Below are 13,302 nucleotides of genomic sequence, written 5' to 3' on the forward strand. Positions count from 1 at the left end.
AATATTCGACTTTTCGATTTTCTAAAATAAAAATTCCAGTGATGAGGCCGGCTAATGCACCATAAGCATGTCCAGTGTAACTCGTGTTTCCAGGTATGCCCAAGAAGTAGACCTCTAATCATAAAAAAAAATCATTTTTGCTTCTTCAAATTGTTTAGGCCAGTCTGTGAAGACTTGAAGCTCACCTTATATACGATTTGCCCAACATCAACGACCACAAAAGCAATCTGGAAAACTAGCCGCAATCCTCCAATAATCGGATTCAGGTCGTTAGGCGTGAGTTCGTCACTGATACTGGGCTGAGCGAGAAAACAAAAAATTACCTTGGCGAGTGTATCAAGTCCCCAAATGAACGCGAAAAGGGCTTGGTTCTAATGACCGACGCGATTTATTGTGCTCGGCGTGCCAAGTTCATGGGTGGAAATTTCTTCGGATTAATGGACAAGCAGCAACCAGTCAAAACCGTCCTTGTGTTCATGGTCAAATCCGTGGCTGACCCTTACTGAGATACCGTTGCCTTGTTCCCAATGGCTACGATCGACTCGAAAATTTTGAAGACCATCACGTACAAAGTCCTTGAGACGGCAAGACCTTGGGTGCCGAGTCATATTATTGGCTTTAGACAATGCCAGAACTTTGCCGTGAACTTTTAACACCCTCCATACCTCATCCAGAAGTACCATCCCAACCCTTCATCTTGTCGTTTGCCCCCGTACACTGCTTCAAAAATATCTACAACAACTTCCAGGTCCGAAATAATTTGGAATGTTCACTCTTCCAGACACCAGGCGTGATTCATCCCTCATTTCTCCACAATGAAGAATTGTTCCAAATGGAGAAAGGCAAGCCAATCAAAATGGCTTACAAGCTGACCCACAAGGTGATCAGTCCGTCTTCCAAAGAAAAAACGAATGTGGGTCTTGCAGATGCCGTATTTCACGATTCAACAATCAACACCTTGGAGTTTTTTGTGAATGAAGGTACAAAGCCTGACTGAAAAGATATTGTGATATTCCTGAAAATTGTTCCGTCAATGGTGGAACGTAGTCAACGTGAAAACTCCAAGTGCTGGCGGCGAAAACTGGATCCGCCGAAAGAACCAATTACGTCCCCTGAGTCGGAGAGTCTTGTTTTTCTTCAAAGTTTTAAGCTGAATTCTTCCATGATCAGCTTGCCCCTCTCGTCTCACTAGTGAGACGACTGCCACAGTGGGTCAAAAGCCCTTTTGAGGGCTAACAGTCATATCATAACAAATCTTGATAACAATTAGCCATATAAGCGATTAATTTGAGCCAGTTTTCAATAAGTCAATCATGCCAAAACTGCTCCTTATGTTTTTGCGAGGTAGAAGACTGTTATAGTAGATTTGCGTATTTCTCTCAATACTTGATAAGGCTTTTTGACCACCGTGGTGAGACGGTTGAGACGAGACGAGAGGAGTACACTGTATAGAAGAATCGAGCTTTAATCATGGTTGGGAGCGTGGGAGAGTCTTGATGGATGTCACAAGTGGGAAAAAGGCATAACAAGAGAGACATTCCTGGCAACAATCCAAACCACAAGAGTCATGATCCGAGTTGCCAAACATCTCTTACAATCAAAAGATTTCCAATTTGTACTCCTTGGCCAGCTTCAGGCCGATGTTATCTACGCCAGATTTTGGGAGCTGAAAAGTCCATCAAGTTACGATCTTTAGTGCGGTTCTCAAAATTCAACTTAGAAGATCTCAAAGTAGTGTTCAAGTCTGTGATTAAAGTGGACCAAAGTCAGATTCAGAACAACGCCGAACTCATTTTGGACCAAATTCCAACAGATGAGGGCATTAGCTCTGAAGACGAGGAATACCTTGGAAGGTCGTTGGCGAACCGCAAGAGCTGTGAAGGCTGCAAGGTCGTGTTTGTGAAGGACAAAGAACTTGCCGTCAAGTTTCAATGTCCAAACAACGAAAGTGATCGAATCCTACAAGCTACATTCTTGACACAAGTGAACCGAGGAGGCCCAACACCCCCAAGTGACATGATTTTCGCCTTCTGTCCGCAGGTCTTGAAGTTTTATAAGACCATTCAGAGGATTTCGCGTGCCAATGAATTATTGATGACATCCAAAAAACAGCGAGATGTGTTTGCTCCAGCTCTTTGCAAGAAACTGAGCTCGTCAATTTCATTACGCCCTTGTTCCAAGTCAGCTGCGACAATGGCCATGAGTTTGAGGATTTTTGGAGTGAGATAGCTCGGCGTTTTTTCAATTTCTTTGCGTAGAATATATGCGCTGCAACGTGCATGCAGCCAAAAAACGTACCAATGCGGCAATTAATACGTCTGGATCTCGCAAAATTGCCAAGTTGCAATCGACCACAACGTGAATACATAGAAAGAGAAGGCCCATGTCTAATACTATAATTATAACTTAAGCTAAAGCTTATTCTTAGGTCACAGACCTCTAATCTAACCTGTAAAGTCGATACCTTATGAATAAATACCTATAAGAAGTAAGGAATTGCTATGCATTCATTTATGTTCATTTCATAACAACAAATAATAGTTTGAGATTAGAATGAACAGAAATATAACAAAACAGGGAAGGAAACGGAGAAAATAATCCTCAAAGTTGCAATTAAACATATATCACTTCAAAAAAGCAAGGAAACTCGTCAAAAAGTAATTCATAACTATATTGCTCTCTGTATAGCACTAGACAACCACTCGGTCGGCTCTGTTTTGCGTCCGCCATCCAATGTCTAGGGTATCTATGGTTTATGCTAATCCCGAATAGTCTTGCTCAGGAAAGAAGCCAGGGTTAACGATGTGAACCAAAATCAGAGCACACAAACCTAATGCAAATAAAATTAAGGCCGACCATTCAATCCAACGTTCCCAATCTTCAACTTTTCGATTTTCTAAAATAAAAATTCCAGTGATGAGGCCGGTTAATGCCCCATAAGCATGTCCAGTGTAACTCGTGTTTCCAGGCCTGCCCAAGAAGTAGACCTTTAACCATAAAAGAAATCATTTTAGCTTCTTCAAATTGTTTAAGCCAGTCTGTGAAGACTTGAAGCTCACCTTATATACGATTTGCCCAACATCAACGACCACAAACACAATCAAGAAAACTAGTCGCAATCCTCGAATAACTGGATTCAGGTCGTTAGGCGTGGGTTCGTCAGTATTTCTGGATTTGCGTAAACGTTTTGCGTAAATGATTCCGTCTTCATGCCAATTCAATATGAGCGTGGCTGAAATAGAAATATAAACCGCGTTTTTCTCACGACCCCTTAGTGCTTAAAGTAAAATGATTATTCACCCATGTGGGCGGCAATGAGAGCGTAAACTCCTGCCGAGGCTCCCAAGAGATAAGTGTCGGGGCTGGTAACAGATGATCCCAATGAACCAAATGCAACTCCACAGAAATAAAGAAATGCCACGCGCAAGCTGCCCGTCCACCCTAGCTGAGACATTTCCAATGGAATTCCTGAAAATATTGGAGCAACAATGCAAGGTTCTCAATTGGCTAAGAAGTGCCATTTGTGTTTTGGGGCAATTGGTTACGGTCGAGAAATCACTTAATGGCATACATGATGTCAAGTCAGGTGTTCTTCAGGGCTTCATTTTAGGTCCTCCTTTTCATCACCTTCATTGCCCCATTTCAGAGGTTGAATAGTAGCAATGTTAGTATCTAAAGCTGATGATACAGCATTACTTTGTGGTGGGAATGGTCTAGATTCGAACAGTCTGGTAAAGTTTGGTCTTTGATCAATTCTACCCTTGGGTTTCTGAGAGAAAAATGATCATTACGCACTCCACTCGTAGGTAATGGTAGGAAATATATTGAGGAGGCGTCGTCAATGAAGAATTTTGTCGTAGTCCTCCATAATAACGGAAGGTGCGATGAGCATATCCAGTTGAAAGTAGGAAAAGCTTTTCAAAAGTATGTTAGGATTTATCGAACGTTTAAGTCCAGAGAAAGTATGACCATACTAAATTTGCACAAGTCGAGTGTTTAGCCACATATTGAATGTGCTTCGCCTATTTGGGCTCCAATCAGTTGAGCAGGTTTGTAAAAAGGCATTCGATTTGGGAGAGGTTAAAGACGTTGGGATTGTAGAGTATTCAGAGAAGCTAAGACAGGTATCTCATACTCTAAGTCTTCAAAAGTATCAGCAAGCTTTGTGCCAACCCAAATTTGAGGGTCAATTCAAGTGACCGTAGAGGCTTTATGTGCGTTTTGAGAGTACATTCAAGCCCTCGAGAATCCAGAATGGTAAGAACAATGAAGTCCACCTCTCTCCTTTTTCGGACTCCTTCATTGTTTAATTTGCTTCCCTCTAACATTCGTATGTAGTATGGAGGTGTTGATCCAGTAGCCCCATTTAAGTCAGACTTTGTCATTTTTTGATCAAAATACCAGATCAACCTTATATTCAAGGGCTAGACAGACCCGCTAACTTTAATTTGTTGGTAGATCGAGTATTATATGAATATAAAATCAAGGAAAATAATACCTTTTCCGTCTTGAGGTGCTGGGGATCCCATTCCCAGTAGCCACTTGTGATAAGGAAATCCGCAAGAAAGTAACAAACGGATATGGGAATTGGGACAAATTAAATTAAATTATGCCTAAACGAACGTTTTTACACACAAGAGATTGTTAATTGCTGTTGCTGTAAGTGAGAGATGCTTACAAAAAAAACAAAATTTTCAGACTACGAAATTTGAGTAAGGGTCAGATAGGATTTGTCAACAAAAGGGTCAATGCTAAACGGATCGAATTTATGTGCCAGGGTGTCATCCTTAAAGGCCGGGTACAGTGGTGCTATGTTGTAACACATTTCTTTAAAATTTGAGGCTTAAGGGACATAAAAGTCAAGCCATTTATATACCGACTACAGATCATAAGACTAATTATGATATGTCCTTGTAAGACTGGTTAGATTTTCATACCCACGAGAAATTGAACCAACAAGTTGAACCCAATGTGTCCGTAGTCAGCGTGAAGGAACATATAGGAAACAAACCTCCAGGCTTCATAACGGCGGTAGGGGTTATAAATTAGGAACGAATCCACGGGCCAATTGCGGTCTCCGTACTCAAGGGAAGATCCTATGGTTTCGGGTATAGCCACGCTGAAATCGATCAAAGAGATCGTTATCCTGTTGTAACAACTATTGTTTACAGACTATTGAGCTTGGTTTTGAAAAAATTGACGCATAAAACACCATGGTTGAATGCGATGTCAAATATGAAGCCCATTTCAAAATTTAGATTTTCTTTTACGGGAATGCAGGACCGCCCTACAAAAGAAATAATGCTTAGATTTGAAGCAACAGGTATCAATTTCTTAAAGTCTTTTGTACATTCTATTTGATTGTTGGAATTCCACAGTTTTTTTACGTTTTAATTATTCAGCAAGTACTCATATTTGCCACCAAAATTTGCCTTGACCAATTCAGATTGAAAAACAGAAAAAAGGCAAAAACGAGCCTGCCGTGGCTTTCAACAGCAGCTGAAATCGGTTATCGTGGAGTAGTGCAGCTCCAGACCATTGAAGGCAGCAACATGACATCAAAAGTCTCTTTGCGTAACGTTTATTCAAGTTTGAAAATTTCAAGAAGTCAATATGATCAACATTTCAAACTGCTGTCACTAGGGTATGCAAAAGAATCTTGACCAGGCTGGCTTCCTTCTAGGCTCGTTTTCATAAACTTAATGCTAAGAAAGAAACGGGCAACGACTTAATAGCAAGTCTTAGATCCTGTCGGAAAGAGAATCAATTATCAAACAAGAAATAAACCAATTAAACTTTCACCATTTTGCCACAAAATGCCACATTTTGCCGCGGTCTCTGCGTATTTAAACAATTTTGTACAAAAATCCTTTTGAAAGCGTAGGGATCGTTTGATCCCTTACAACAAATCAAAAAAAATATTTGTTCTAGTCGCATAAGTTGTACCAACATTAACAAGTATATAGCTGGAAGTGGTCGTAACAATCTGGCTAACATTTCCCACAATCCAAGAAGATCCATAAAGAGTTATTTGCAGTTGGGGCTTAATGACTCTGAATGGCTTGTTCCGGAAAAAACTGATGAGAAATGCTTAACTTTTGTCCAGATTCAGTTTCTAGTTCTAGATTTGTTTTTGAATGCATGGCCGGAGATCCCATAGGAGCCAAATAGTTGTTGATGCATTGAGGTTGTTATAATTTAACCACAAGCTCTTAGCTAGCCAACGAACCTTAAAGTGAAACAAGCGATTTGGATGAGCGAAATGATCAGAAGGAACATGGTGGGAGGCTTGCAGGAAAATGTGGGCGCGTACATGAATACACGAGCCACGTTGGCCATGCCCCCCCCACCAAAGAAGGCACCTTTGCCATTTTGGACGAAGGTCTCCCATTCCATTTCGCAGATCAAGCCATCCTGGTTTAAATCGGCCTTCTTAATGTTCCTCAAGATGAAAAGGAGTTTTCGTCGAGGCAGTCCAGTCTTCTGCTCCAGCTGAAATATTGTTGAAATGAATATTGCTGTTTTTGGCAATTCTCCGAAATTATATTCACGTAGTTTCTTAACCTGGTCATGTCAAGGGCGGATTAATACAACTTCTTGGCCTTGAGAGGGTATTCAGTTAGACATGTAATGGGCTGGAACTCAGCTCGAAACTCGACAACATTTTGTCGGCTGGGCTAGCCCAGGGCTCAGCCCAGACCGAACTGCTGAAACGTATTCGGCCCAAACCACCTCGAGCTGGGTTAAGGTTCTGGCTCAGCCCAGCTCGAAATGTCGAGTTATTTGTTAGCCCAGCTCATGCTTTCGAGCTGGGTTTAGGCTCTGGCTCAGTCCAGCTCGAAATGTCGAGTTATTTGTTAGCCCAGCTCATGCTTTCGAGCTGGGTTTAGGCTCTGGCTCAGTCCAGCTCGAAATCGTCGAGCTATGAAACAACCCAACTCGAACTCGATGAGGCCGTGCCTCAGCCCTGACCGAACTCGATGGAGCGCAACTGTGGTCAAAGCTCAGTTTGACAATTTTTTGTCTTTAACTGAAAGACAAGCCGAGGAAATATTATGCATGACAATGAATAGTCTAATGCAATCAACAATTTGGTTGTTCATCAGCTCTTTGTCGAATGAGTTATGAAAGAATGTCATATTTTTCAAATTTAAATTATTTAAGCACTCAACTTTGGCAAAAGTAACTACTAGGGGTCGGAAAGACATTTTTAGGTTAAATTAAATTCTAAATTATTTTGACAATTTGGAGGCAGAAACACTTCTTCACAGATTTTAACCACAAAAGACTAAAACCCAGAATACTCGACGAAACTTAAAAGTTTTGATGATGTTTAGGCGAAATTTTGGAGACATATTGGGTGGAAAGAAATTCGGGGCTACTTTGGCCGTGTCTGAGAATGTTTGTCCCCGTTTTGTTTGACCTTGACCAGGATTTGTTTGACCTTGAACCCCAAGCTTTCATTAAGGAGAACTATGGAACACATGCAGTAGTGCTGTGCTGCCAATGAGCTAGTTTTAGCCTTAAGCCAATTGATAAGCGTCCCTTTGTTTACCACCAAAACAATGTTCGCAAATTTAAGTGAGCGCAGTCTTGATGTCAGAACCAAAACTAAGGGCCTGCTGAAGGAAATGGGTTAGCCATTTGGTATGTATTTTTGCAATTCTTTGAACAATGGGGGAAGGATTTTCAGAAGGCACAGAGCCCTTAATTTCTTCACATCTTGTACCACCCTATCCATAAGATGGCTTGTACAAGAAAAACATTTAGTATTATCTCGAACTTGTTATGATTCAATTTTTAACAAATTTCCTTATTTTGACATCTTCCTAGATAGGCAACTCAAGGAATACATATTTACTTTTTCTATGAATTATAATGGAGGTTTTTGTATCCAGTTGCCTGAAATTCTCAGACAATGTTAATACCAATTATACAGACCACTCACTCATCTGGTTTGTCCTGGACCATGATTTCAAGATGCTTCAAAGTATGCTTTACACCTAAAAGTTATACCTAGATATGTGCCTAGATTAAAATTCAATTTTAGTTTGATGTAAGAGCAAGACTATATTTCTGAGCCCAAAGAGCGAGAGGATCGTGAATAACAATAATTAGGCAACTTTTGCCTCAAAACTTCCATAATACATGAACAACTAAGCAAATTAAAAACTTTTTTCCATATTTTGATAACTTGTTTTTACGTTTCCGAAACTTATTTTGGCTGATTTTCATAATTTTACAGCAACTATACTGACCAAAGGCACAAACTAATTTACCTACTCCTGGTAATTACATATCAGAGGTTATCTTGTCTCCTTCAAAAGCAAGTCAAAACTGAGACAATTTTTTTATGGTGCCATCACCTTAAAGAAACTTATGGTCAGAGTCCTATTATGGCTGCATAAATGCTCCATCTTTGATTGCCCTTTTGAAACATCTACTTCGGGTTGAGACAATTTTGTGGTCCTACCCGACACTAGACTGGCCAATAGTCTATTGGTTTATCCAGCTCAGGCATAGCGCAGCCCAGACATGTGTCAACTCGATCATGAGCCAACTCGGACTTGGACTGGTCATGAAGTACCCCAGTAGTGGAGTGGAAAGTTCGCTCGAAGATCGAACGTCTTTTAGCGAGGATTTGTAGAGCTATGCGTTACCTCCTAGTCAGATGCATTCCCATCGAGAGAGTGCTCAATGAATTGCATCTTCATGTTCAAGTACTTGATTAGGAGGTAACGCAAAACTGAAACGTCTGCTAGCGAGGTTTCAGAGAGCTTTCCTCTCCATTACTGTCGTACTCCATGGGCAGCTCGGACATGGGCTAGCTCGGATTTGGCCCAGCTCAGACTTGACTCGAAATATCAACCCGATCAACCCAGCTCAGCTCGAAACCTGTTTTTTTGGCCCAGCCCAACTTGTGAGATGAATACTGTTAACCCAGCTCAGCTCGAAATGAGCCACTTTCCTCATAGCCCAGCCCAGACCGAAAACTCTTGGCTCATTACATCTCTAGTATTCAGATAGGTTGGCCATGGAGGATCAAAATCTGGAGGCCCAGCCATCTAGTGGCTCGAGAACACAAATCATGAGATGATGCCCAGTAAACAGGGGCCGAACTTTGTAATTACATTTGATTTTCGTTCCATTTTCTAGCTAATCCTCCGTCATGGGTTATCACATGTATTGCTTATTTTTGTCCAAAATTGTCCAGAATAATTCAAACTCCAATTCTTGTTGTTGTAGTTCACTAATGCAATATCGCTTCTGTAAGTAAGACGGGCCAAAATAGTGTCATTGTAGTGCAGTAGCTTTTATTCTGTTATGTTGTTTTTCTCAAAATGGCACCGAGGGCAATATAAATTGGAGCCATTTGCCATGACAATTTTTTTGCAGGTCAATATTCAATTTCTCAAAAGTTCGCAGGAAATGTAAAGACTTTGAACAGAGTTATTTACTCGACTCTCAAAATAAAGTTCCGAATTCAGGGACCCACCAGTGAGAGCGACACAACCCTGCTGCCAACCTACCAAAATGTTTTCAAAATATTTCACAGCAATGCCTCAACTGGCAAGTGGGAGCGTTGCTTCTCTCCCAAGAACTCTAGATTCCCCTACTCTCCAGCACTAAGAAAAAAACACTTCTGAAAGATCTTTTAACTTCAAAGATCATTTATTTGAAGCCATTGGTCTTTTTCTATTAAAAGTTGAAAAGAAAATAGTCATTAAGAGCTCGTTAGTGCAGCGCTTTCATTAACTTTGGCAGAATTACAAGGCTGTCTTACCGAGAACGACGAGGCACCGCGGAGATAGCCTTCCAGTTTCTTCAAGTCAATGCTATTCCCATTTAAATTTGAGGGCTCGTGCGAGTAACTGGCGTAACTCAGTTTCGAAAACACCTCTTGCCAGAAAATGTGCTCACCCGTGGAGGGTGGCCCTGATGGTAGACTGCGGAGCTCCATCCTTTCAGCAGGACGACTCATTATTGGCATGAGCACTATATTCTATGTTTTCTATGTTTGGGAGTCCAAGATGCAGTGACGTTAACTACCAAGCCCGTTGTTTCTCTCACTGATAAGGCTTGTTCACTAGTGTAGTGGCGAATTAGAACTCGAGTCTGCGAATACTCGAAGATTGTACTCGATTTTGGAGATATTAGTAGGAGATTTTTTCATTTTTAACTTAGAAGTGTATTAAACTATGAAAATAAACTTTTTGTTTCCTTCTTATGTTTATTCATTCCATCTTGAGGAAAGTGAGTATTTACGAGTACCTGTGAAAACCCCGTTTTCAGCCCCATTCATAAAACTTTCATTTGACTTGAATTCGTCCTGTCATTTCATTCAACTAGTGACTTAACCATAAAACTCGAGTTACCCTGATGGAAACGTATTTTCCACTTCGTTATCCCTGGTTCAATCCCAGACAAGCCGCGTCTAACGTGGCAATCTAATCAAAAAACATCCTATTATCTAAATAATAGAAACAAAATTAGATCACACTGGGTCATAGAAACTGATTCCGGTTTCAAAGTTCATAAATGAAATGAGAAACTTATTTCGTTTCATTTTGGTTGGACGGTTCAGGAGATGCGAAATTTTCTCTTCCGTTGCAAGCTCATATCTCATTTTGTCCGTGAGTAGGCCAACAGAAATACTGGACCGTCTGGAAGATTTTCATTGCTGTTTTCCATTCCTTTGCCATCCTTGATTCTGGACTCGTGAGACCCGGCAAAAAGCTAAGACCAAAAAAAATCATATCACCACTAGCATAGCCATACTAACAATGAAGTAGAAGAACATGGCCAAAGCCTCCTTTGCCTCTTATTCTTTGCCGAATCGAGAGATAAGTGAGCTTGGGGAGAATGAAGGAAAATGAGTTCAAACATGATATTCAAGCAACTGTGTCAGGCATTCTGGAGCATGAAGGGCTGTCTTTCGACAAAGATTAGTAGTGCCTCAATTGAAAGATAACATTCTGCATTTCAATTAGCATATCTTATCCAAGGATATCATTTATTTGACTCACTCTCCAATCAAAACGGGAAAGTATGGTATTTCTCCGATTTGCTTTTTTCGGTTTCTTCATTCGTTCACCTTCACTGGAGATTGTTCAAGTCAAAATGAAAAGCCAACAGGAAGATCAAAATCTAAGTAACCTTAATAACAGGCAATAGACGTTTTCAAGTTGGTGTCACCAATTTCCAAAGCTATCAACATCTTCCGCTTAAAGTGCTGGCCTCTTGAAAGGTGGATCGTTTAAAATAACAAATTTAGCATCGTTTCGAACAAATTTGGCATTTAATTCCATTCGGTGTGACCAAAGAATGGTTAACTTGACATTTGCTTTCACATGTTTAAGTATTGGACCTTTGGCATTGATCCATTTAACAAATTTGTATTTTTTCTTGGTTTTAAGTACTGATTCAGACCTGAGGCCTCTTTGGATTTAACCACTCACTTTCTGTATCTGAGAGAGCTCTTGAATCTTAGATGGCGGGACAATACTGAAGCATCGGACTTTCGAACACCGCAAACCACGAAACCTCAACCACACAATGTATGCTCAGGAGCACACCCGATCCACCACAAACCAAAGAAAGGTAGTGCTGGTTGCTCTGATTTTTTACCCTTCAGCAAAACCACAGACAAAGACACCAGGATTTGACTAGAAGACCCTCTGGTGTCCAGACCACTCCAGATCTCGGGGTTAGTACTCAGTAAGTCCATACTGTTATATCTCCATCATACCTATAAATATGTAAATGTATGTATCCAGGTTCCTACCCATAATTGCTGAAGCCCGTTTTCTCAAATAGCACCATCAGCAAAGCGCCATCGCGGCCAAATTGTCGTGATTTCTTTTTACCTTCAAGCCATATATAAAATAGGCCGAGGAAAGAAAAGAGAGTGATCGCGAAAGCCACTAATTGGCTACAAGGTAAACTTAAAGGCCCTGTAGGCGGGCTGAAGCTAAGTAGCTACAGCTCTTGACCAAGACAGAAACTAATCTTTACTTTGTGGACTTCCTTTCGTTTACTGGAAACGCTATTCCACACAGTTCAAGATGGAAAATTTCGCTTTGCAGTGTTTTCATATTATTTTAATTGTATTCATAAGATGTTGGATCCACAAGCGAAACGGAGTGAGGATATGCTCATCGAGCCTTCCATTATTTTGGAGAACTACCCTTAAATCCTTCAAGGACAAGACCTACTTAATATCTTCACCTTCATCATTTACTAGTGGAGTTTTTATGGTGTCGACTAATGGGCTGTTTAGAGGAATTCATCTCGTTTAAGGCCATAATGCTCTTAGTAGCCCAAGAGTTGATTTGATCTAGGACCTCTACCAGGCTGTTACTGGAATAATCGGATTATAATAGTCGTGGTTATGGAGAACAAGGAACTTTATCAAAGGGGAACTATTGAACCGAAGAATGTGTGCACGTTTAAGCTTTGATTCACCATCTGTCGTTTTTGAATTCAGCTGGGGAAAATACCTTCTATAATGAGAGGTTGGGATATATATATAATAAATCATTCGGCATAACTGCGTGTTCATTCCAATTATCATTTCTACCGCAAATATTTTTGCACTATCTGAAAAAGGTTCGCATATTTTTCATTTTTATCATTTTTTGACAGGTAATCTTTGCGGAAACGATTAAACAATTTGTACCTCATATACTTCACAAGGCCTGCTTTAAATACTGCGTTGTCCCAATCTTCTAGGTTTGTCACAATAAAGTAATTGCTCTCTAATTCTCACATTATTCCTGCTTGTCCTGTTGTCTAAAGCTCAAGCTTTTCCTGAAGAAGCAACTAGAATCTAAATACTTTACACACATAAGAGAAAGTATTTTTTTTTTTGCAATTTAGAGGTCTCTTTACCCAGAGGAAGCAATTTGATCAAGAAACCTGCATGGTTTAGGGTATTAATTTGGGGATCTAAGTTAGGAGCTAACTTTAACGGCTTTTGTTTTCTTTAAGATTTTGAAACAATAAAATGTATTGAAACCTTTGGTTTTTTTTCTGTTTGGTTTTTCACGGGCTTTTCTAACCGCTACAGGGAATGTAATCCCCAGTACTATTAAAATGAAAGGTTATAATTCGTCTATTTATTACCTTGCAATTTTTATATGATATTTGGTCTACCAACGAATTTGAGTTGGCAGACCGAGCTAGTCCTTGAATGTAGGGTTGATCTGGAATGCTATCTAAAAATTTGTCCAAGTCTGACTTGAAAGATGCTACCGGATCAACAAGGCCTACGTATTCCCTACGAATATCAGAGGGAAGCAA

At 40.3% G+C, this 13,302-nt stretch overlaps 1 protein-coding gene across 1 annotated transcript; it reads right to left on the reverse strand.

Moving 5' to 3' along the window:
- Window positions 1-2,489: 2,489 nt before the first annotated feature.
- On the reverse strand, window positions 2,490-9,836 carry LOC131882762 (protein rhomboid-like; the record flags this gene model as incomplete). Its single annotated transcript, XM_059230012.1, is given in 6 exon segments — window positions 2,490-2,987; window positions 3,060-3,232; window positions 3,301-3,468; window positions 4,938-5,119; window positions 6,230-6,492; window positions 9,785-9,836. Coding segments are annotated over 6 exon segments (1,072 nt in total), but the record flags the coding sequence as incomplete, so codon positions are not given.
- Between the last annotated feature and the right edge of the window lie 3,466 nt (window positions 9,837-13,302).

This window comes from Tigriopus californicus, chromosome 6, assembly GCF_007210705.1.
Source record: "Tigriopus californicus strain San Diego chromosome 6, Tcal_SD_v2.1, whole genome shotgun sequence".
Lineage (NCBI taxonomy): Eukaryota > Metazoa > Arthropoda > Copepoda > Harpacticoida > Harpacticidae > Tigriopus > Tigriopus californicus.